Source organism: Populus nigra, chromosome 12 (assembly GCF_951802175.1).
Source record: "Populus nigra chromosome 12, ddPopNigr1.1, whole genome shotgun sequence".
Classification (NCBI taxonomy): Eukaryota; Viridiplantae; Streptophyta; class Magnoliopsida; order Malpighiales; family Salicaceae; genus Populus; species Populus nigra.
Window position 1 is genome coordinate 4204965 of NC_084863.1, and position 24841 is coordinate 4229805.

A 24841-nucleotide genomic window follows, 5' to 3' on the forward strand; every position below is an offset into this window, starting at 1 on the left:
AGGGTGAGAACGAAGACACAAATGTGATAGATGAAGTCTTTCAAGCTAGTGAGTTGGTTGAACCATACCGAGTTGCTCCTTCGATTGACTTAGAAGAAAATTCAAATTTTCGTGTTTTCGATGATAGTCTTGTTGATGTTGACGCAGAGGAGATGAATGCTGTTTTGAGCTCTACTAGTGCAGTACAGAATGTTGATGAAGAAGATGATAACCACATTGAAGAACGTTATGAAGCGGATGATAACAATTCAATTGAGGACGAAGATGAAAATTCTGACTAAACATGCTGTAAAACCTTATTTTTATAACGTAATATTTTGGAACATGAAATATTTATTCTTTTTTAATTGTCAGCTCCTGTTATTGTGATGTTTGTGATCTAAGTGTGCAGGAGGATAGAAGAAAATTCATGTAGAAGCCGCATAAATATTGACTGTTTTACCGACGGTAACACCGACGGAATAGTGTCGTCGGTATTTCACAGAGAGTTGAAAAAAAATTACAGGCTTATGCCACAATTTCCGACGGAATCACCGACGGAACTATTATTTCACAGAGAGTTGGAAAAAAATTACGGGCTTGTGCCACAATTACTGACGGCAATCACCAACGGAATGGTGATAGAATCACACGTCCCAAAGCGCACGCTTGTCAGAGACGCTATTACCGACGGATAAAAACAAAAGGCGGCAGTTTTGAAAATTTTGGTGCTCATTTCAATTTATTTCCCGTCGGAATTACCGACGGAAATAAATGCCACCGACAACAATTAATGTTCCGTCGGTAATTCCGATGGAAATATTGGCATATAAAAACCACCCCTCCCTCCTATTTGGTTCATTTTTTCTCTTGGCTCTCATCTCTATTTCTTCTCCTCTCGGTTTTTAGTTTAAGTTTTGGAAGAGATTTGATTGTTTTGGTGGTAGTTTTCAACATATTAAAAGGTATGTAATGGTTTTTCTTTATCTTTGTATTTTTTTATTTTAATTATCATTATTTTTTTGGTGTTCTTTGTTTTGTGTATTTTTATAGATAAAATCTAAAAATCAACACTATTAAGGTAAGCATTTTTTATTCCAAAATTTATTTTGAATTAATGTATTGTTTTTTTAGTTTTGTGTATTGTTTGTTTTGTATTTAGGATGTTTTGTTTAGTGTTATTGAAATATAGAATTAAATTTAATTAGTTTATATTAATTTTAGGATATTATTGTTTGTATTGGAATAATTGTTATTGTTGAATTTATGTTATAAATGTGAATTGAAATATAGAATTAAATTTAATTAGTTTATATTAATTTTAGGATATTATTGTTGTATTGGAATAATTGTTATTGTTGAATTGGTATAGATATTAGGTTGTATATATGATGTTGATGGAGATTATATGGATTGCAGTTATTGTAAAGATTGCAGGTTTGAAAATTATGGGTAGTCTCTAATATAGGGGAGGTGCTGTCGAATTTTTATTAATGATTGAATTCCTAATGATATTAGGTTGTATATATGATGTTGATGGAGATTATATGGATTGTGGTTATTGTAAATATTGCAGGTTTGAAAACTATGGGTAGTCTCTAGTATAAAGGAGGTGCTGCTGAATTTTTTTAAAAAAATAATTAAAGTTAATTTATGTAATAATTCATATACATTTGTGTAGATGCATCGAATGAAATTTACAGCACGTCGTCAGCAGACGGTTGCACATAGTTTTTCTAGCAGCGAGGAGGACATCTCTTTAGGTGCTGATCACGGCGATTCATCTGTGCTACCGTGTGATGCTTCCTCTTGTGCCGCAGTTTCACAGTGCAGAAGCGGCGTGCCTTCACAGCGGGGTCAATTCACCCGCAAGTACCAGGCACAATGGAAGGATTACCTCTCAATGTAAGTTTGTTTACGTTTTAGTTTTTTTTAATACTTATAACATAATTTATGAACAAATAATTAATTTTTTATTATTTAATTTCAGGTTCACAAACATTGAGGCTGCCAGGACAATTACATTGGCGATGAAATCGTCGATGGAGATTCCATTGTTTCAATGGAGTCAGGTCTCCAGACATCCTGAGTGGAGACCTAATATCGATGCCTGGTTTCGGCGATTTCAGGTAGGTGTTAATTACGATGGCCGTAAATTATGGTCGGCCTGTAGTGTCTCAACCGTTGGGAGCTCTCCATCAGTATCGAGCACCCAGTCAGAGGAGTTTTTAGCCTTGAAACAACAATATGAACGCCTCTCGACGGATTATGCTCAGCTCCATCAAATGGTCATGGAGATTAGATCAAAGATGGGTGATGATCCATGTACTGCTTCTTTTTGGCCGTACGGTCCCGGAAACAACCAGACTCCTCTTCCTCCAGCTCCGCCGCTATTTTAATTAGTTTAATTTTGTTTTTTAAAAACATTAAATTTGTAATGAATATTTCGATGAATATTATTTAACATTAATTTTACATTTTTCATGTCTAATGAAAATTTATTTGGTTATAAGTTTTTTAACTGTTAATAAATAATTTTTTAAAAAATATTTTAAATTTATACCGACGGATTTACAGAGAGAATATGTCCGTCGGTATTGTAGTATCGTTTACAATATTTACAGTCGTGCCATAATTGCCGACGGACTAACCGACGGCAATCACCGACGGAATAGTACCGTCGGTATTTCACAAAGAGTTGGAAAAAAATTACGGGTCCGTGCCACAATTACCGACGGAATTACCGTTGAATTTTACAGACAGAATATTCTGTCAGTAACTTGGTGGCGGGAATTTATTTTTTTAGCGTGCTTATCTGTCTGTATGTCCGTCGGACTTTCCGTCGGTATTTTTGTTTTGTTATTACCGACAGAAATGACGACGGAATTAGAATTACCAACGGTCATAACTCCGACGGATTTTTTTCGTCGGAGATACCGTCGGTAAAAATATTACCGACGGTTTGTGTTCCTTATACCGACGAAATTAATCCGTCGGTAAAACTGTATAACGGCGTAGTGCATGTTGTCCTCCATTGGTGGATGCTACTTATAGTAGAGTAGCAAATAGAGGAATTGAACAAATTAAGAAAATTAGAAAATTATTTATATAATCTATTGTTCATTAAGCATTTCTTATAATTTATTTTATTTTATTTTTTTATATCTTATTTATAATTATATAAACTCTATTAAAAAACAGTCTCAGCCCAAAATCTTAAATTGATAGGAAAATTTCTATATATAATTCTGGAACAATCTCTACATAAATTTAAATGTAAAATATATATCAAATAATCAAATAATATCATTCCCTTCTATTTTTATTTTTTTTAAAGTCTGATTCACTCAAATAGTCCATAGGGTCTTGATTACAAATTAACACTAAGTCAAACTTTATTATATATGCGCGCGCGCGCACTCTTAAAAGTTTAATTTCTGGTAAAGGAAACACGGCACGGAACCGAATATATGATATAACAATATATTGGTACCTAAAAGGATATATTATGGATCATTTAGCTTTCAATATTTCAGATTCAGAAGATAGAAGAATCTGGGCTAGAAGTATATTTTATAATACAATTAGCCTTCAACATGACCACAATGACAGTACTTGTAAGCATAAGCTCCAAAAGCCACTACCACAGCAAGCACTCCTGCAACTTGTAGAGCTAACTTGGTAGTCATCTCTAGTGTCGAACTTGAACTCTCTATGTATAACAAGTAATTTGATGGCATACTTTCACTTCTTGTAATACTTCCAGTGCTGCCTGGTTTTGCAGGAAATGCAGTTGTTTGCTTAGGCACTATTATTTGAAGAATATCACCAGATAACTTAGCCCGAATTTCATCTGTTTTACAAGTCTTTGGGATCTTGATTTGCTTACGAAAGCGGCTCCGGAGAGTACCATCTATAGGTCGCTCTCCAGTAATTTTCACAACACCAGGTTCCTCTACTTGGACCCTCAGGTGTTGTTTTTTGAATCCTATATACGGAAGAAAAGGTAAATTGTGAAACTATTTAATTACTTGTTTTCTTCATGATAAATTGGAGGAAATACCAAATGAATTAAGTACCTCGTAGATGGATCTCAAGTATCTCATGTTCATCCTTTTTCCACTGGCAAAAGGGCTCAAAATCATTATAATACAGCTTGAAGGTTTCTTCATTCTTGGTTTCCATTTGAAGGCTTCTTTGGTTTTCTCCAAGGTTGTTCTTGGATAAAGGAGGTCGAAGATGATGTGAATTCTTAATTAACTAAATGAATTAAGCTGTTATATAGACGTTGTTTTTGACACACATACATGAGAGGCAAATTAGAGGTTCCTTGTGGGTTTCATTTTGGAAAAGAATAGATTCATTTTTCTGTTTCCAAGGAAGTCATCTGCTTGAATTATCTTTGGGTATACCTTCCCCTGTATTTCACCTTTCCTATCTTCACTTCCTTCTGCTCTTTCTTAAGATTCGTTTTAACTCACCGTCTACAAATTTCTGAGGGTTAAGTGAAATTAATTTAGGAGGTCAGAAGATTAAATTTAATTTCTTCACTACATTAACAACAATTATCAGATAATTGACTGTTCAAACCATGGAATTTTTCATTCGAAGTTAAGAAGTCTTCAATTGCTTGCAATAAAAAGGAAACAAGAAACAAATAAAAGCCTTTAAAATCTGTCATCATTAATGAGAATTTGGAGGACATATATTAAGGATATTGTCAAAAATCATCTCAACCTAAAAGTTTAAATTGTTAGGTAAGATCTTAAGATATGATTTATATTATTCTCTAACACACTCCCTCATGTGAAAACCATCTGAGCTTGAAATTTGCACATGCTCAAACTACTTTTGCTTAATTTTTATCTAATGAATAGGGATAGTGAGATTCGAACTCGTGACCGCTTGGTCATCAAGGCTTTGATATCATGTTAAAGAATCATCTCAACCTAAAAGCTTAAACTGTTAGGTAAGGTCTCAAGATATAATTTATATCATTCCCTAACAGGTATTAACTGTTTTGGCATTAAAAACAACTTAATTATGTATACGCCAAACTACTCCAAAAAAACAAGGTCTACCAAAGCTTCTTCTGCATATTTCCAGTTGCAAGCACACGTTATTCATGCAGTAGGATAATTCATAGGTGACGTAGCCAAGTAATTTTATGGAAGACTAATTGCAAGGAAAAGAATCGGTGCGATTCATGAATGAGAAGAAAACTATATTTATATTATGTACAATATGATTTTTGCAATTTAATATAAATTATTTTTTAACCTTTAACTTTAAAAAATATCGTAAGTATGTACGGTAAGAGTGTGAATAGGAAGAAAACTAATATTATGTGCATTAGTATGATTTTTGCAATTTAATTTAAGTTTTTTTTTTTTTTACTTTTGACAGTTATAAAAGTCATAATGGTAAGAAATAACTTTTGAGGTTTGGTTATAATATTTTTTTGAAAATTTTAATTTATACTAAATTATTTCTTTTTAGAAACATGCTTTGATTCATTTTTACTAAACATGGTTTTAACTTACAATCATTTTAACTCATGGGTTATTTATAAGAAAATAATTTTTAAATTATAATTCAAAGTTAAAAATTATAATTCAAAAATTATGTCAAATGAACTCTTAATCTGTCATAGAACCTTCTCAACCTAATAGGTTAAACTGCTAAGGGAGGTCTCAAGATATGACTTATATTATTTACTAACACGCTTCTTCAAGTGAGGACCCTTTGGACTTGAAACTTGTATATGTTCACACTACCTTGTGCTTAATTTTTATCAAATAAATGGAGATGGTAAGATTCGAACTAGTGACCGCTTGGTCACCAAAGCTTTGATACCATGTCAAAGAACTATCTCAACATAATAAATTAAACTATTAGGTGAGGTCCCAAGATATGATTTATATTATTCTCTAACATAACCCCAATATGAAGGATCAAAATATACACTTATAATGCATAGAAATGCTATAATCTAAAAAATGAATTAAATAAATTTGAAAAGAAACAAAAATTAGAAAAGAAAAGGGTTTGGACGACCTCACATGTTGTCCATACATTCATATTTGATATTCATGAGCCATAGAAACTCCAACTATAAGTTATATATATAAAAAAAGAAGCTTACTAGATTACTGGAGTCTGTAAGTGATATTTATGAGCCAACAAATGGTTGTTCTTTTTGAACAGATTAATGTATAGTAGTGTCATAACCCATTTCTGGGTTATTCTCTTAATTCATCTTTTTTTTTCAAAATAAAAATTAAAAAATAAAATAAATGATGGCAACATAGAGAAGAAGGTTAGGGAGGATTCAAAAAATTACATAAAACCCAAGCTGCAATTTTGGAGAAAATTTGAGGCATAAATGTACCCTATTATGCCTAAAAATGGAGAAACAATGCAAATTTAAGGTCAAAGTAAATGATTATTAGACGCATTTACATAAAAAATAAGTTCAAGTACATAATTAAATTTTTAATAGGCCAATTTAATTTATTCATGGGCCAAATTAAAGTTTGATTATGTTTAAGGATTAATTTGGGTCCAATTAAAGGATTTAATTAAGTGCAAGAACTTAATTATACTTTAAATGGATCAAATTAGTTTTATTAGGGGTTTAATTGGTGAAAAAATAAGTTTGGAAAACCAATTTGGGCTTAATTGAGAAGATTAGAATTTTAAGAGACCAAATTTAATTTTTACTGAGTTAATTGATTGAAATCAAGGGTAAAATCATAAGAAAATTAAAGTTTTGGGTTCAATTAGGGTCAAATTAAAACATTTCACAGCCAAGGATCAATTTGTAAAAGTCATCGAACTATAGGGGTTTAATTGATTGAATCTAGGGGTGAAATTGAAGAAATTAAAAGTTTGATGGTCAAGTAAGGGTAAAATTGCATAAATCCGAGACCAAGAGCAAAATTGAAAAGAGCATCTAAATTAGGGGCTGATATTGTAATTCGACAAGGGCTAGATTGAATTAAATCAAAAGTTTAAGGTCAATTAAGGGTGCAATTAAAATAAATTGAAAGTTAGAGGACTAAATTAAGTTGTGGCCAAAATCCCTAATTCAAGAACAAAACGACGTTGTTTTTCAAAAAAGAAAAACAAAAAACTAGGTGAGGCGTCGTCTGGTTACTGTTCATTGTCTTCTTCTTTTACCAAAAAAATCTGCTTAAATCACCTACTTTGCAGATGCATTTCATGTCTCTAACCTTCACCAAATTTGGCAAAACATGCACAAAATTGATCACCTAACATCCCTCTACACCCTAATACGGTCCTCGCCAGCATATTAGCACCAAAGCTAACGTGGTGTCAACCCAAAGAAGTCAACTCAAGTAGCCTTGAACTATCAAATTTGACTGTTCATGATACCTACTTTGAGCCAACGATTGGAATCTTTCCCAATTGAATTTAGGGTCAAAATTTTTTTTCTAGTGAAGGCAAGATTACCCTCTTCCATCCCTTATAAATAAGGGTGGATTTCATGGCCTGAGCATAATGAAAATTAGGTTCAAAATTGCCAAAAAAACCAGCCTTCCTCCCTAGCTTTTCTCTTTTCTATCGTCTCTCCCTCTCTTCATTCTCTCTCTCCACCATGATCTCAACCACACCATCTCAGCACCGCCGTGAATAAGAGCGACCTAACCTTGTCCTACAACCTACCCCACTACGGTGAACAGTAACACCTCCACGAATTCCTCTATCTTTCTCTTCTGCAGGCTTCCTCCTCCTCCCATAACAGCCGACTCAGACCATCATTTCTTCCACTAGCATCTTCATCCGCCTCAGGCCAAACCAGTGACAGTAGTTTCACCACCCTCATACCTGGAACAACCACTCTTCTTCTTCTCTCTCACTTCTACAAATTTCTTCTTCCTCCTCCTACAACCAACACCAGCCATCATTTTTCCACCAACACCACCATTTCCATCGTTAGCACCATGTTGCCCTTCACAACCAAACCACCTCCATGACAAGATGGCGACTTCGTTTAGGAACACCTTTTCTTGTTAGACTAAGCTTTGCTTGTTTGATTATTTGCCTATTTGTTTTGGTTTGTTTAATTTTAGTTTGCATTTTCATTGGTTTAGCATTTTTATTTCTTGTTCTTGCATAAACACATTGGGTATAAGTTAATGCCCTCATGCATTTTGATTTCACGAGCAGCCTAATTCTAGGTTAGAAGGGGAGTAATGGTCTGCCTTATAACTTTCAGTCGAGGTTTAGATTTATGACACTTCCAACTATGAATTGAGTGTTTACTCGATAATGGCAGTCACACTGTACCCCAACCATTCCTTGTAAACCCCTATATTGCCTTCACGTAAGGCAATCACTAGGTAGTTCATTGACCTTTTCAAGACCAGGTAGAAAGGTTACCCATCATGTAATGGCTTAGAACCTTACCTTAGAGCATGGACTTGCTAAATATTCATGTTGCATGGGTTTTTGCCATCCATACCCAATATGCATGTTCATACATTTGCATCCATACACATACATCAATTCATTGTAAATAACATACATACATACATATATGTCCTCAAAGAGTCTACAACACCCAACTCTGAGTAAGAAACATGGAAGATGAATAGCGTGCTCACCATGACACCCATTTCCAAGAAGAGTTGGAGTCTCTAAAGGCAAGCGTGGCTCCCCTCACTAGCTTACTCAAGCAAACATTCAGAAATGCCTCTTGTGAAGGTCCTTCCAACTGGCATGTTATTTTTGTTCAGACTCCAATAATGGCTCAGCCCGAAGAAAGAATGGGTGAACATGGTCAGGAGCCCCTGCACAATCCAGTATTTGTGCGATTATATAATGCACCAATTAGGGTTTTTAGTGACCAAAATACTAGGTGACGACTCACATTCCCTCTATATACTGATAAAAGACAAGAATTTCTTATCTCCCCCTATTTTCTCGATTTACCCATAACTCGAGAGTGGATTATCGTCGCGATGCCACACACGTTACGTGCTCAATCAAACCCTTTCTTATCAAAGGCAAACAATTTGGATTGGGAGGCAATGCTTTTTCATGCGAAACAGTCTCCATTATCCATACAAATAAAATAAATGCTTTTGAATACTGGTTCTTTGAAACCCTCAGATTGAATCTTTAACCCCTTTTGACTACCCAAACATCACTTCACATTTTCACCAAAATTAGAACAAAAATTTTCAATACTTGTCCAAACCCATCCATGAGAATCACTTAAATTATTTTCAGAACAAGTTTGCTTTAAACCAATATCAAACGAGAGAAAAATATTTGTCTCAAAATATGTTACATTTCTAAAGAAGTTCAAGAATCAAAAATTAACATTCAAATAGAACCTGAACTTAAGACTATAACATTAGATGTTTAGCCTAAAAGTTTAATAAAAATAAGAATTCTATAGATATAGTAGGACATATCATGCACTACTGAGATATGGGTTTCTCATGAAAGCTGAAAATGACGAGTTGCTTATACTTGATAAGCCTACTAATTACATGAAACTAATATTTGATATTAATTTTAAAAATGACTTGAAGCCATAAAATCTAAAATAGATTCCATGTATACCAAACAGGTATAAATTAGTTGATTTACTTGAAAGGATAAAATTTATTGGATGTAAATAAATTTTTAAGAAAAAAATGACATGAAGGAAAATATATAAACGCACAAAAATATTAGACTGATTGATAAAGGTTATAAACAAATACAAATATCAAAATTTGTCAAAAGGTGATAATGAAAGATTGTATCTGTGACTTTCTTGCAGGTTTAGATAATGTGTATGATAAAGTTCATAGTGATTTCCTACGGACTTGATGAAGCCTTTAATTGGTTACATTCGACATGAAGCTCAACGTTAAACCATAATATGGGGTTGTTCTTCTCCATCTGGCGCCCTTGTAAATCCTGTTGTTGCTATGATATCTAAGGCGTTTGTTAATGGATAAACCGAAAAGGATGGAATAATTTGCTCCATTGTAAGAAAAGCCGACATACTGAGGATAATTGCTTCAAAAAGAACGGCTTTCCTGACTGGTACTTGGACAACCGCAAGCAGCTTAAGGCTACCTGAAATCCACGTCCTGCTGCCACCAATCAATCTACCAATCTGTCCAGCGCGTCTGTGTAAATTATATCAGATGCCTTGCATGGAATGGCTCCTATCGCAGCCACAAATCAGTCCACCAATCAGTCCAACACGTCTGCGCAAATGCCCAACCTAACCACGCCACTGTCCAGCAATGACAGTGGGCTGAATTTGCTGCATGTGCCATGTTGTCCTCCATTGGTGGATGCTACTTATAGTAGAGTAGCAAATCGAGGAATTGAACAAATTAAGAAAATCAGAAAATCATTTATATTATCTAATCGAGATTGATCATTAAGCATTTCTTATAATTTCTTTTAGTCTATTTTTTTATATCGTGTTGTATAATTATATATATAAATTCTTTCAAAAAAAATCTTAATCTAAAAATTTAAATTGATAAATAAAATTTCAATATATAATTCATATAATTCTTGAATAATCTCTACATTGAATGTAAATATAAAATATATATCAAATTATCAAATAATATCATTCTTTTCTATTTTTATTACATATATGCGCGCGCCCGCGTATTCTAATTAAAAGTTAATTTCTGGTGAAGGAAACACGGCACGGAACCGAATGTATGATATAACAATATAATGGTACCTAAAAGGATATATTATGGATCAATTAGCTTTCAATATTTCAGATTCAGAAGATAGAAGAATCTGGGCTAGAAGTATATTTTATAATACAATTAGCCTTCAACATGACCACAATGACAGTACTTGTAAGCATAAGCTCCAAAAGCCACTACCACAGCAAGCACTCCTGCAACTTGTAGAGCTAACTTGGTAGTCATCTCTAGTGTCGAACTTGAACTCTCTATGTATAACAAGTAATTTGATGGCATACTTTCACTTCTTGTAATACTTTCAGTGCTGCCTGGTTTTGCAGGAAATGCAGTTGTTTGCTTAGGCACTATTATTTGAAGAATATCACCAGATAACTTAGCCCGAATTTCATCTGTTTTACAAGTCTTTGGGATCTTGATTTGCTTGCTAAAGCGGCTCCGGAGAGTACCATCTATAGGTCGCTCTCCAGTAATTTTCACAACACCAGGTTCCTCTACTTGGACCCTCAGGTGTTGTTTTTTGAATCCTATATACGGAAGAAAAGGTAAATTGTGAAACTATTTAATTACTTGTTTTCTTCATGATAAATTGGAGGAAATACCAAATGAATTAAGTACCTCGTAGATGGATCTCAAGTATCTCATGTTCATCCTTTTTCCACTGGCAACAGGGCTCAAAATCACCATAATACAGCTTGAAGGTTTCTTCATTCTTGGTTTCCATTTGAAGGCTTCTTTGGTTTTCTCCAAGGTTGTTCTTGGATAAAGGAGGTCGAAGATGATGTGAATTCTTAATTAACTAAATGAATTAAGCTGTTATATAGACGTTGTTTTTGACACACATACATGAGAGGCAAATTAGAGGTTCCTTGTGGGTTTCATTTTGGAAAAGAATAGATTCATTTTTCTGTTTCCAAGGAAGTTATCTGCTTGAATTATCTTTGGGTATACCTTCCCCTGTATTTCACCTTTCTTATCTTCACTTCCTTCTGCTCTTTCTTAAGATTCGTTTTAACTCACCGTCTACAAATTTCTGAGGGTTAAGTGAAATTAATTTAGGAGGTCAGAAGATTAAATTTAATTTCTTCACTACATTAACAACAATTATCAGATAATTGACTGTTCAAACCATGGAATTTTTCATTCGAAGTTAAGGAGTCTTCAATTGCTTGCAATAAAAAGGAATCAAGAAACAAATAAAAGCCTGTAAAATCAGTCATCATTAATGAGAATTTGGAGGACATACATCAAGGATATTGTCAAAAACTATCTCAACCCAAAAATTTAAATTGTTTGGTAAGATCTTAAGATATGATTTATATTATTCTCTAACACACTCCCTCAAGTAAAAGTCATCTGAGCTTGAAATTTATACATGCTCAAACTACTTTGTGCTTAATTTTTATCTAATGAATAGGGATAGTGAGATTCGAACTCGTGACCGCTTGGTCATAAAGGCTCTGATATCATGTTAAAGAATCATCTCAACCTAAAAGCTTAAGCTGTGAGGTAAGATCTCAAGATATGATTTATATCATTCCTATCAGGTATTAACTGTTTTGGCATTAAAAACAACTTAATTATGTATACGCCAAACTACTCCAAAAAAACAAGGTCTACCAAAGCTTCTTCTGCATATTTCCAGTTGCAAGCACACGTTATTCATGCAGTAGGTTAATTCATAGGTGACGTAGCCAAGTAATTTTATGGAAGACTAATTGCAAGGAAAAGAATCGGTGCGACTCATGAATAAGAAGAAATTAAACTATATTTATATTATGTACAATATGATTTTTGAAATTTAATATAAATTATTTTTTAACCTTTAAATTTAAAAGAAAAGGGTTCGGACGACCTAACAAGTTGTCCATACATTCATATTTGATATTCATGAGCCATTGAAACTCTTACTATAAGTATTTTTTTTAAAAAAAAAAAAAAGCTTACTAAATTACTGGAGTCTGTAAGTGATGATATTTATGAGCCAACAAATGGCTGTTCTTTCTGCACAGATTAACATATAGTAGTATGAACAACACAAATTATTGATGACTAATTATATAACTCATAAGATTTTTTTTTAATTTATTGCAACGAAAAGCACTGTGTCAGTAGTAATATGGAATTTGTATCCACCCTTGTCTTCACACCCTTTGTATGAAAAACAATATTACATATTCTTTCTTGAAAAAGATCAGTAAACTGGGCAATAGCATGCCTTTTAAATTTTGTCGAATATGATCAGAATCAAATACTTTATGAGTTCTTTCTTAAAATTACAAGAACTGAAGGCATATTTTGTCAGTTATTTGATTAAGTCTTGCTGAATTAGTGTCCTCACCTCTATAGTTTGGAGTTTGGACTTACCTTGCGGTTCTATTTAGTTTTTTCCAGTCCATTGAATAAGGCAGTTTGGCTGATGCATGAGCCGAGCAGGGTGTTCATAAATCATAGGTCATCTGATCCTGTAGCATGTTTTGATTGGTTTTTGTTGCTGCTAGGCCGGTTTCGTTTGTTCCGGTTCTCTTTTGCTGTGCTCTCTTTTGCCTTCTGCTTTGATGCCATTTCTAGCTTAAAGGATGCAGCCTGCAGCTTGATTAATTTGCTTCCTGGTTCTCTGCAATCTTCGGTTTCATAGTCATCTGCAGTCAGTCCCTTTAGCTCCTATTCTTAGCGTTCAGCGTCTCTCTAGTACCAGTTTCATTATTTAGCTCAAAGGCTCTGTAAGATCTCTGTTTTAGGGTTGCCAAAGGTTGTTTTCTTCTTCTTCTTTTTTCCAGCTCTGTGTTTTTCGCTTTTAAGCGTTGAGCATGGCTTCTTCTTAATCTGTTCTTTGTATTAACTACGTTGTCTTATCTTTCTTCCCCAAGGTTACCTTTTTGCACCAGGAAATTCAATCAACTCAGTTATGCTTCTGGAGAAAAAATTTACTTCCATTTATTTTTAACAAAAAGAACTTAAATAATGGAAGGGAGAAAGCTCCATAAAATGCAGGATGTTAATTGAAACCCTTTATTATTTCGTAGTACAACAACAGTTTACTTTTCATAGTTCTTAAGTCAATAGGATATGCAGACCTTTTATAAGGTACAGCAAGATTTAGTTTTCAACATGACGATGTTTGTATATGACAAATACAACAAGAGCAATCATCAGAGCAACTGCTACTGCTACATTCATACCCATCTTTTTTCCCATTTGAAGCCTTAAAAACGAATCTCTCAGCTGCATTATGAAGCTCGTTAATGGCCTAGTGGTGAGCATTGTAGCATTCTCAGTGGTCATCTTATTATTTTCTGCAGAACCATCCAAATTTTCGGTTGCGGTGTCCTTGGCAACGGTATCTTGATTGATGTTGGGACTTGATTGTCCATTTTCTTGATTAACTTGATCTTGAGAGGAAGGTAATGTTATTTTCTTAGGCATGACTATGTAAAGAATGCCAGTAGACAACTTTGCACGAACTTCATTATTGTTGCATTCCTTAGGGACCTTGATTTCTTTGCGAAAACGAGTCCATCTACTTTCGTCCACACGACGTTCCCCAGTAATTGTCATGTTTCCAATACTGCTGAGTTGAACCCTCACCTGTTCCTTTCTGAAACCTAGAAAAATTTAAGCATGGAGTATAATTAGCATGTTCTTATATAAATAGACAAATCTTAATTAGCCATCTCAACCTTCCGAACTTGTAACATTTAATTTGACAAGAAATGTTCCATAACGTGGAATTACATAAGAAAAAACCTTGTTACCATGGAGATGAACCTCAAGAGTGTCCTTTCCTTCTTCTATTCGCCACTTGCAATAGGGTTCAAAATCTTCGTAAGAGGGCTTGACGTTAGATCTAGCCATGATTTCTATTCAATGCTAACTTCTGTCGTTTCTAAGGAATTTTGAAAGGAAATACAGCGTTTGTTTTCGATCTGATAAGGATGGCCTCTTTCCCTGTTCCTCTTTTATATGCTAATGCTATATATAAGATATGGTTTAAGAGGTTTCTTCTGGGTTACCTCTTGAAAGGGAATATTTCCTTGTTGGATGCTTTTTGATTTATGTTGGTTTGTCTTTCTCGTGTTTTCTTTGATCACCTGTAGAAGATTTCCTTGAGCGTGGATGACACATTATTCCTCCTTTCATGTGCTCAACTTTCTTAATCTTTAGCCATGCGTATATTTTCTGCTTAGGATACAGCCACGCTCGTAACAAATATAAAAGTGGTGAGGCATTTTATTTTATTTTTTACTTTTTCTCTTTTTGATATCATAAACACCATCCACACGATTCATGAGGAGATGGCCACTTTCAAGAATCAAATCATTTTTTTTACTTTTTGATCAACAGGAAATTTGTTTCTTAATTTGAAGACGACATTGAACTAGCAAGCATCAAAGCAATAGATTCATAACAAAGAGTTAGAAGTTTACAAAATCAATTAGTTTAAAAGGAAAGAACATGAAATTTGAAATTCAAATAAAATTAAACTTCCAAGTTATTTGATGTTTCTGAAGTGTTATCAATTATTTTCATTGTACAAACAAAACATTTATAGATATGGGAGAATATGATCATGAAATCATTTTATTATGTTTGTCATAAATCGATTTTAACCCCTGATCATTTTGATCATATTTTCAGAAAAACTTCACAAACACAAAAAAATCTAAAAACTATCTTTTCGATGTAATTCGATCAATTTTTATTTATTTTATAATTTTCAAACTTTATGTTTATCATTTTTAAACTACTAGATTTTCAAAAACTAAAATATTGAGAAAATTGAAAAGAAACAAGAATTGAAGAAACAAAAAGTTCAGTGAGCATAGTAATAATCAAGGAAGGGGTGAAAAACTAATTTGAACATTTTTAACCCCTTCTCCAAGCCAGATAAAGATAAAAAAAAAAAACAAAAACGAGATGAGAAGTTATTAGAATGTGAGGGGATAAGAAAAAATAAAAATATAAAAAGGAGAAAATATAGGGGAGGAATAAAAGAATTTTTTGTGGTGACTAGTAAAAAGAAGGCAGAGAAAAATTAGAAAAAAAAAAGTTATAGAAAAAGAAGTGAAAAACTTAGAGAGAGAGAGAGAGATGAAAAAGAAAAACCCTATTCATATTCTCCCTTCTTTTTTCTTTTTTCTTTTAAAAAAAACTAGACAATCCCTAACCATTATCCTTTTTTCCCCGTACTAGCACCAGCAACCCATACCACAACTCACTCAACCCACTAGTCGACGACCTCCTCTCCTTCCACAGAAGTAATCCACACAGACAACCATAACCCCATAAACCTTATGACCCAGAGAGAGAGAGAGACTAAAATCAAAAAACAAACCAAAGCTTTCCATGCTCAAATCTCTCATTGTAGGTGGTGGTTTATGACATTACCAGCATAGAAAAGAAAAGGAGAAGGAGGGCTACCCAATCTAGTCAACCATGTGCCTCTCAAGCCAATGGAGCATCAATCCATGTACCATGAGTCATGGCAGCACGTGAGATGCACGCACCAACACTACCTCCACTATTGTTGCCTTTAACGATTTCTAATCTACCTCAACCACTCTTGAAGGTCGATTTCGAACCCCAGATGAATCTTTAAATAATTTGTAACATGTTATTGAATTTTCTTGTCATAAAATATTGATTATTGTATATCATTTTTATTTTCTTATGAATGATTGTGATTATTTGAAGTGTCAAGTCCACACCATTGTGTGGCAACCCCACGGGTATAGTGTCGCTATGAAATTTATTTTTTAAGCTGGAATAAAATCAGGATCAATACCCTACGATGAGGTTGCGAGGATGACAACCATAAAATATATTTACACCGACGAAATATTTCGTAGGTGTATAAGATCTAATTTCACTGATATAAAAATCACTGATGGATTTACTAATGGAAATGTGTCGTCAGTGAGCCTCTTATCGAGGATTTCAGATCCATTAGTAATTCAGTTGATGATTTATGTGTCGACAAAAACACTAATAAAATATTCACACTAAAAAGAAAAGGTTGCTAACCATTTTTCTATCGGTCAATCAATCGGTAAATATTACCAACAGATTGCCAATGAAATAATCATCGATAATAAATCGTGTAGAACCAACAGATTTCCTGACAAAATCTCCGATATAAAAGTTTTGTTAGTGAATCCATTAGTCTATATCAAAATAGTTCACAACTCTTTGTAATTCTCAAAGAAAAATGCACCTACATTACCGGCAGGTTTACCTATAAAAATTTTTGGTCGTTGGTGATGATATTAATATTTCAGTAATTTAAAAAAAAACACATGATTATTTGGATCAAACAATTTGACACCAAACAACATTAAAAAAACTAAATTAAATTAAAGAACATATCTTATATTATTAATTTAACTGTAAAAATAAATTAAATTAAAGAACATATCTTATATTATTAATTTAACTGTAAAAATCAATTACATGTGTCTATATTTATTACATAAAAAAAGTTAGAGCTACAAGTAGAGATGGAGGTAAAAGGGGAGGAAAATCTTTTGGAGGTCCATAAAGGGGAGGATAATGAGTTGACAGGTATGTCATCATCTCGTCACATTACTTCCTACTTTGTTATTCATATTACATCTCCAGTTCGGCCTTCAGATATGTCATCACAACGGTAATTTGTACTTAAACCAACTACTAAACGGCTGGTGATGGCTACCCCGGGCCGAATTATGGGGTATATATGGTTGAGACACTATAACTCGACCTTATATCTCAATTCATAGTCATAGAGATACCATAAACCCGATTCATATCAGGTCCAACAGTTACTCCAACCTCGAACCACAACTCTATATCGTATTTTGAATGGGTTGAAGAATCCTCTTAGTGTTTGGCATGCATTTCAGTGTTATATTATTCCTACAAAAAGAAGATTCAAGGTTATCAATAAAAGAATATTAGTCCAAAAAATATATAAAATATTTGAAAGTATACTTACAACAAACACCTCAGCTCAGCTATCCACGAACTACAGCACTCTTTATTTCTATCCTCATATAGGATGTCCACAAACTATAGCACTCTTTTTGTCTCTCCTCTCTCTGTATGTATTTTTCCATAGATAACTCCATCAGAGTTGGCTCGCACTCAAGGTATGTAGCCTGCAAAATAAATCATTAGTTAAACATTGAGACAAATAATCACTAATATATTAAGAAAAATACTTAAAAATAAACCAAGCTCTTTGTATGGTTCATAAAAAGAAGTGATCCACCGGTATGCTTGCTAATGGAACCATAAGTCTCTTTGTTTCTATTTGAGGACCCACTCCATGATTGCCTCCTAAAACTCTTTGATGTTAAGAACTCTAGATATCTCTTCCAATTAGTCTTAGTGATGTGGGGAGGTCTAGAATTCCTTCACACCTTAAAATCATCTCACTTTGCATATCTCTTTGCATAGGTTTGTGCATCATATCAAAAATCACGCAACCTAGTTTAGAAATTTATTAAACTAGAAAAATATAAAAAAATACAATTTTACAAAAAAAAAAAATAAACTTCACATGTTAAAACTTACCTAGTTGCGTTGTGGTTTTCCTAAACTTGTCTAGCCACCCTAGAGTTAGCCTCGTCCCATTGAAATCTTTCCTTATAATTATTTTTATAAAATAATTAGTTTACATCATTAAAAAACCAATTAAATATAAACTAAAAGTGTGTGTGTGTGTCTATATATATATATATGAACCTTAAACTTTCCTCACCAAGTCTCAACCACTAGTATCCATTCAAGATGCTCTTTAAGATGGCTCCATTAAAATAAAGGATCTTTTATTGATGTTATCATATGCATAGCTTCTATATTTATGGTCCTAAAAATCAATTAATAAATGAAAACGCATATAAACAATTTATCAATTCATTAATGTTATCTGTGAGGTGGGAAAAAAGAATTTCTTGCATGCTTAAATCTGGTTTTCATTATGTTATAAACTTGCCAGAATTAGAATCTCTAGTAGATGGAACATCATATCTGTGAAATGTATTCAACAAGCATGCAATCGTTAATATATGCATTCGGTGTCTTCATGATCTGTATCTAATTGCGCTACAGGCTCAAGAACACTACGGCTTAAAGAAACAGAATCGCTCTATCTCGACCCTGAACTTTTTCTCGACATCTAAACAATATGACAAAATAATTAAGCATATTCAATTAAATTCCTAGTATATGGTTTATAAGTTTTTGTTTTAGTGCATTTATTTATTTTCAACAAACTTTAGGAAACTTCTTCTCTATGCAAGAACCTACCTAAAAATTTTAAAAATACAGAAAACCACATTCTCAAACCAACTATAATACATAATGTAATATGGACATTAATTTTTTATATCATTTATCTAATTTTCCACATGTCCATAATTATACCAAACACACAACTTTCATAACATCCTTAAAACACAGCTTTCAACACAATTTTATAAAACTCCATCAAACTATTATCATGTATTATAATAACCCAACAATAATAATAAACAATTCAATTAACATTCTTACATAAAAATTATATGAACCTTAATTTCTAGAATTTGGGGTTTTCCAATTATTAATACAATTGATCCAATTCAAATCATTTTCATGCATTATCATAAACCATAATAAACAACCTAATTAACATTCTAGCACATAAAATCACATGAACTTTAATTTTAAGAATTAGAGATTTTTCAATTATTCATACAATTGGTCCAATTCAAACTATTTCTATTCATTCTCATTACTTAATAACAATAATAAATGAAAAAAGTTAAGTAAATGTATTCTTACTAGAGTAACAAATTATTACATATTTACTTATGCTTTAAACCACGTAGTGAGTTGTCCATCTTGTAATTGAAAAACATGAGTTTCAATAAGATATGGATTTTGAAATAATAAAATTGATGATGTTGCCTATAAGAAATTTACTAAGAATTTAATTTATATGGGAATACAAGAGAATGATTTAAGACTATAATATTATAAAATTAATTAATTGAACAAAATGTCTCAATTCATCATAGTTAAATAGTACTTAATTATGTGCTAACTGGCGGCCCAACAGACCTTTTCCTTTTTTTTGTTTTTAGTCTTAAGTTAGATCAAGCCCAGCCATCTGGGCTGAGATGAAACAGGTCCAGCCCGGCTGGGTTAGGTCGATTGACTGCCCAACATCCTTTTTTATGCTTGATTGAACCCGACGTAGCCATATGGGCTGGGATGAAACAGGTCCAGCTCGACTGGGTTGGGTCGACTGACGGCCCAACAACCTTTCCTTTTTATGTTTTTTTGGGCTAAACCGGGCCCAGCCATCTAGGCTAGGCTGAAACGGGTCCAGCCTAAGCCCACATGGTCACTAGCCTGGCCTAGTGACCATGTTCATTATTTTAACCGCTTCATGCAGAAAGAATTCTGCATGAAGTGGCTATAACCATTAGGGGGGAAGAAGAAAAGGGGAGAAGAAGACTACCTAACGTGGAAGTAGTGATCGGCTAATGGTGGAGCTGTTAGTTGAGAAGTCGACTGCTGGTGATAGGGTTGCAAAGGTGTTTTGCCACCGATTATCATGACATATGTAAGGTGGTAGTGGCTAAAAAAGTAGTGAAGGATGAGAAGAGAGGCGACAATGGCAAAAACAAACTGGGGAGCTAATTTTTTGCCAACTTTGCAGCCTAATTTCTTCATGCTCAATACCTGAAATCCACCTTTATTTATAGGAGGTGGAAGGGGGACACTTTGTCTTTATTAGGGACAAATCTTAGCTCTTAATTCAATTGGAAAAGATCTCAATTGTTAGCTCAAAGATGAAATCATTAACGGAAAAGGTTGGCAACTAAAGGTTGCTTAAGTTGGCTTTTTTGGGGTGGCGTTGCGGCGACCATAGAGGCAGGTGGTCAACGAGACCTACTCTATGGTATAGTACAATGTCAGGCCATTATGGTGGTGTATGGTTTGTCCGGTTTAGTATGGAGAAGTAGTATTAAATACCCCTGAATAGTAACCACCCGAGCAGTCTTTTCAGGCAAAAAAGAGATGATAAATAGTAACCAGATGATGCATCGTGTTGTTTTTTTTTTTCAAAATGGCACCATTTTGGCATTAAGGTTTAAACTTAGTGATTTGGCCAAGTTCAATTTAGTCCTTCGGCTTTTAATTTCTTTCAATTGCGTCTCTAATTGGCATGGAACTTTTAATTTTATGTAATTTTACCCTTGTCGAACTTCAACATCAGCCCTGAATTTCAGTGCCTTTTTTTATTTTGGTCCTTGGTCTTGGATTTATACAAATTGACCATCAATTGACCATTAAACTTTCAATTCTCTTCAATTTCACATTTGATTTCAATCAATTGAGTCCTTAGAGTTCGGCGTCTTTTAAAAAAGAATCTTTGGCTATGAATTTCTTCAATTTAACCCCTAATTAACCCTAATTTTGATTTTCTTGCAATTGTATCCCTAATTTCAACCAATCGACTGTGTAAAAATTTAATGTTTGGTCCTCTAAAATTAAGTGCCAAACTTAATTTTTCACCAATTAAGTCCTTAATAAAATTAATTTGATCTATTTAAAGTATAATTTATGATCATGAAATTATGTCGTTCTCTATTATGTATGATATGGACAAAGCCAAGAATTACAATAGAAATGCATACGTTGCATAGACATTTATGCAGAAGAAGAAAAGTTGCATATCGTAACTTTAGGATATGGATCAAACACCTAGAATCATTCTTCTGGGGTAATAATTACCTTGAGAAATCTATTTCATGAGGGAAAAGTGCATTACAACAGCCTTGAGAAAATGGCATGTGACACACTACTCACCATCAGCCCATTGCACTCCGAGTCATTGTCAATAGATTCCGTCCTTTCACTTCAATCTTTTATGAAATATTTTAAGCAAACAAATTTTAGCTCAATCTCAACTAATCTTATATGATCAGAATGTTATTGCTGAATTTCATTAACTCATGTCCATGACAACAGACTCCATTTGGTTGCATCTCCTTTAAGCCTTCAGCTACTTTCATAAAAACAGGATTCAGTATCACGTTGAGATGTTAAAGTTTAGTTAAAAGGAATCACATGGGGTTTAGTTTAACTAATCAGGTTATGGATTTGCTCTCCAGAAATCACTAATTCGAGTGTTATAAATGTTAGGGCCACTAGAGATTTATCTGGTCGTTAACTTCATGATTTCAAGAGATTAATCGAGATGCGTGTAAACTGATCCGGACACATACCTACGGTTAAAAAAAAATGTTAAGCTAAAAGCTAACTGAAATCTAGTAAGCTAAGTCTGTGGCCAACAGGAGGTCCTTCACTTTTAGAAAGAGATAGCAACAAAATCAGGATAACAACCGTGGTTTTAGACAGGACAGTTAGTGGTATACACAAATTAGAAGTATAAAGTAAATCAAGCGATGACAAATCAAGGTAAGTGGAGATTATAATCACTTTTCCATGTGCCTTCTTCCATTGAATTAAAGAAGCAGCATTGCTTGAAAGGTGAAGAGACCAATTTCAGTCCATGAGATGCAGTTTCTTTCTCTGAGCCTCTCTCCTTCCTTTGCAGAGTTAGCCCTCCTTTATTAGTGTAGATTATGGTATTGGTATGTGATCGGAGATTTAACCAACTAAATGAGTTAGCATAAAAATAAGTATTAAAGGAATAATAGAAAAAATTATAATGCTTTTGCATAGCCACAAAATTAAGTATGTATTTAGTATTGTGGTAGTTTTTATGATTACAATTTAAAAATATAAATTTTTTAAAAAAAACTACAAATTATAGTTTTTTTCTAATTAAGATTTCAAGAGAATTTTCATTAAGACTCATATAAAATCATGGTGTACGATTGATTGATTAGCCAAATATTTTCAAAATTATTATCAGAACAAAACATAATTTTAACCACACCGCATACCGCACTCAGCAGAAAGGCAAGAAACAGTCGAGCCACCATGGAAATACCTTTGGAAGCTTAATGTTGCCCTTTACCTCTCTAAAAATGATGGAATATTTAGTAAGCAAATTAATATTCCATATAGAAGTCACATGTGCCCACACTACTTATCTAGAGAGAGAGAGAAAAAGAAGACATAAGACACTGTTTTGGATCCTAGTTCCTCACGTTATAAAGTAATCAAATGTACAATAAGTTCCTAGTGGTAATTGCACATCAATAAAAGCTAACACTTGGAATCTTGTTACATACAGCTCCACCCACTAGAGAGAAACAGAATTGTGGCTTGTAATAATAGTAGTGGTCGAGGCTATAGCAGCAAGAAAATCTCTGTAATCCCCAGATGGGATTCTCTCACATATTGCATCTTTCAGTTCCATCTCATACTTTCTCTTGAAAATGCTTCGTATCTCATACAAGTCTACCTCAGCTCTGCTTGTCATCACACGAGCCAAGGCACCATTGTCTGCTGTTGTCCCTTTAATACTCGTATACAGTACCTGAAACAGCGTGAGTTTTTATGCAGGGGAACTAAGAATGGCAATTGGCAAGTAATATTGAAATCTTGTCCAGAAAATGAGAAAGTAGAGGAAAATCTTGCACCATTTTATGTAATGTTTATAATTAAAAACATTAGAGAGAATAATAAATTTACCTTTGCGTAATAAGTAGGTGGATTGCACATGCATTTCATGACTACTTTAAGAGCATCTTCAAATTCCATGTATTTTGCTTTTTTGAGCGACTGCAAAATAGAGTCCAAATAAAAGAACCCATAAACTCAAAATATGACTGTTAAACGCAGAAAATTAATTGCTTGGCAAAAGATGGTATGAAGTATAAGAAAAATTTCACCCTTTACCTTTGTGTACTCATGTCCATAAATGTGTTTATAGCTAGACAGGGTCAATTTCGTCTGTGGAATGCTCCTTTTACTCAGAATCTCAAGCACAACAGCTTCTTCAACGGCTCCCTGTGAACTCCCTTCCCCTGCTTCATATAGCCTCCTAGCATCACATTTTGCAATATGTTGGCTAACATCTTCCTGGTGTGCCTTGTGTGATGTAGCCAACGCTACAAGAATCTTCAAAACCATAGCAACATATTCAAATAACAGATACCAAGCACGTACAGAAAATGCTATTCCTATTCTTCAATCCGGGGCTTGTTTATCATTTGATACAATCTTTAAGATTGAACAAGATTACCTTTTGGTAAGGATGGGGTGGCTCAAGATTGATAATTTCTTGGTCCAAATGCCTTCTGAATCTTGCATAATAAGCCTGTTTGATGAGAACCATATGACTTGATTTTCGCCCGACAAAAATCTCAACAAGAGCCTTGTAGTTAACATCACCTTGTCCAAAAGCTTCCCTTGCAACAATAGCATCACGTTCATGTGTGTCCATCATCCACCTATATAAAGCTGCACATACTTTTGATCCGTTTTGGAACTGCATCTTTTGGAGAAGAATGGCCATATCTTCTCCATACATGGCCTTGTAAGTCTCTCTAATCTGTTGCCTTTCAAGCTTGGACCTGCCAGCCAATGATCGAACCAAGTGGTTTAACCTTCCCCATGAATCATGAATCTCTTTGCATTCATTCTCATAGCCATGGCTAGAAGAGGTCAAGATTTTGGTACCCATAGCGGAAGCGTCAGAATTCTGGTTTCCAAGGTAAACACAAAGACGCCCGCTTGACTTGTTTAAATGCAACCAAGGCTTGGAGGACAAGGAAGGGATCTATCTTTTTATGGTGACTGTTGTTTGAATTTGTCATTTTCTACCATGCTTTTGACGATGCCGTAAACATTGGGGTTTTTTTCTTCCATTGGTAACGTTTCTTCAATCAAATTTATTCTCTTTTTTATAACTGAGTTGAGTAGATGTAAACATTTTACTTTCCTTTTCATTATTTACACTCTATTTATCACGGGAGATCAGGGAAAAGATAGATGCAAGAAAAGAGATAGGTATGGAAATCTAGTAAAAAGGATAAGAACCCAAGAAAAGATTAGAGTAATCTCTCTAACCCGTCATCAGTTACAATTTTATTTCAACCTGAACGGATTGACTTCTCTATCCTTCTCATACTTGTAGTGATCGAAAGCTAGACAGATAGTGAATGATTTTTTTTTCTAAGGTAATTTGTATTTTTTTTCCAAAGTCTGTATTA

At 33.8% G+C, this 24841-nt stretch overlaps 4 protein-coding genes across 4 annotated transcripts; all 4 read right to left on the reverse strand.

The window, feature by feature from the left end:
* Positions 1-3465: 3465 nt before the first annotated feature.
* On the reverse strand, positions 3466-4224 carry LOC133670222 (inactive protein RESTRICTED TEV MOVEMENT 2-like). Its single transcript, XM_062090737.1, has 2 exons — positions 4059-4224; positions 3466-3967 (listed from the first exon to the last, which is right to left on the reverse strand). Exons 1-2 carry the CDS (start codon positions 4162-4164, stop codon positions 3564-3566), a joined length of 510 nt encoding a protein of 169 aa, XP_061946721.1. The 5' UTR covers positions 4165-4224; the 3' UTR covers positions 3466-3563.
* Positions 4225-10694: 6470 nt separating this feature from the next.
* LOC133670184 (inactive protein RESTRICTED TEV MOVEMENT 2-like) lies at positions 10695-11485 on the reverse strand. Its single transcript, XM_062090689.1, has 2 exons — positions 11298-11485; positions 10695-11206 (listed from the first exon to the last, which is right to left on the reverse strand). Exons 1-2 carry the CDS (start codon positions 11401-11403, stop codon positions 10803-10805), a joined length of 510 nt encoding a protein of 169 aa, XP_061946673.1. The 5' UTR covers positions 11404-11485; the 3' UTR covers positions 10695-10802.
* A 2183-nt stretch (positions 11486-13668) lies between these two features.
* On the reverse strand, positions 13669-14643 carry LOC133670194 (uncharacterized). Its single transcript, XM_062090701.1, has 2 exons — positions 14435-14643; positions 13669-14284 (listed from the first exon to the last, which is right to left on the reverse strand). The coding sequence occupies exons 1-2, from the start codon at positions 14532-14534 to the stop codon at positions 13779-13781; spliced, it is 606 nt and encodes a 201-aa protein (XP_061946685.1). The 5' UTR covers positions 14535-14643; the 3' UTR covers positions 13669-13778.
* An 8058-nt stretch (positions 14644-22701) lies between these two features.
* LOC133669626 (annexin Gh1-like) lies at positions 22702-24506 on the reverse strand. Its single transcript, XM_062089838.1, has 4 exons — positions 23872-24506; positions 23526-23747; positions 23319-23408; positions 22702-23163 (listed from the first exon to the last, which is right to left on the reverse strand). Exons 1-4 carry the CDS (start codon positions 24310-24312, stop codon positions 22927-22929), a joined length of 990 nt encoding a protein of 329 aa, XP_061945822.1. The 5' UTR covers positions 24313-24506; the 3' UTR covers positions 22702-22926.
* Positions 24507-24841: the final 335 nt, after the last annotated feature.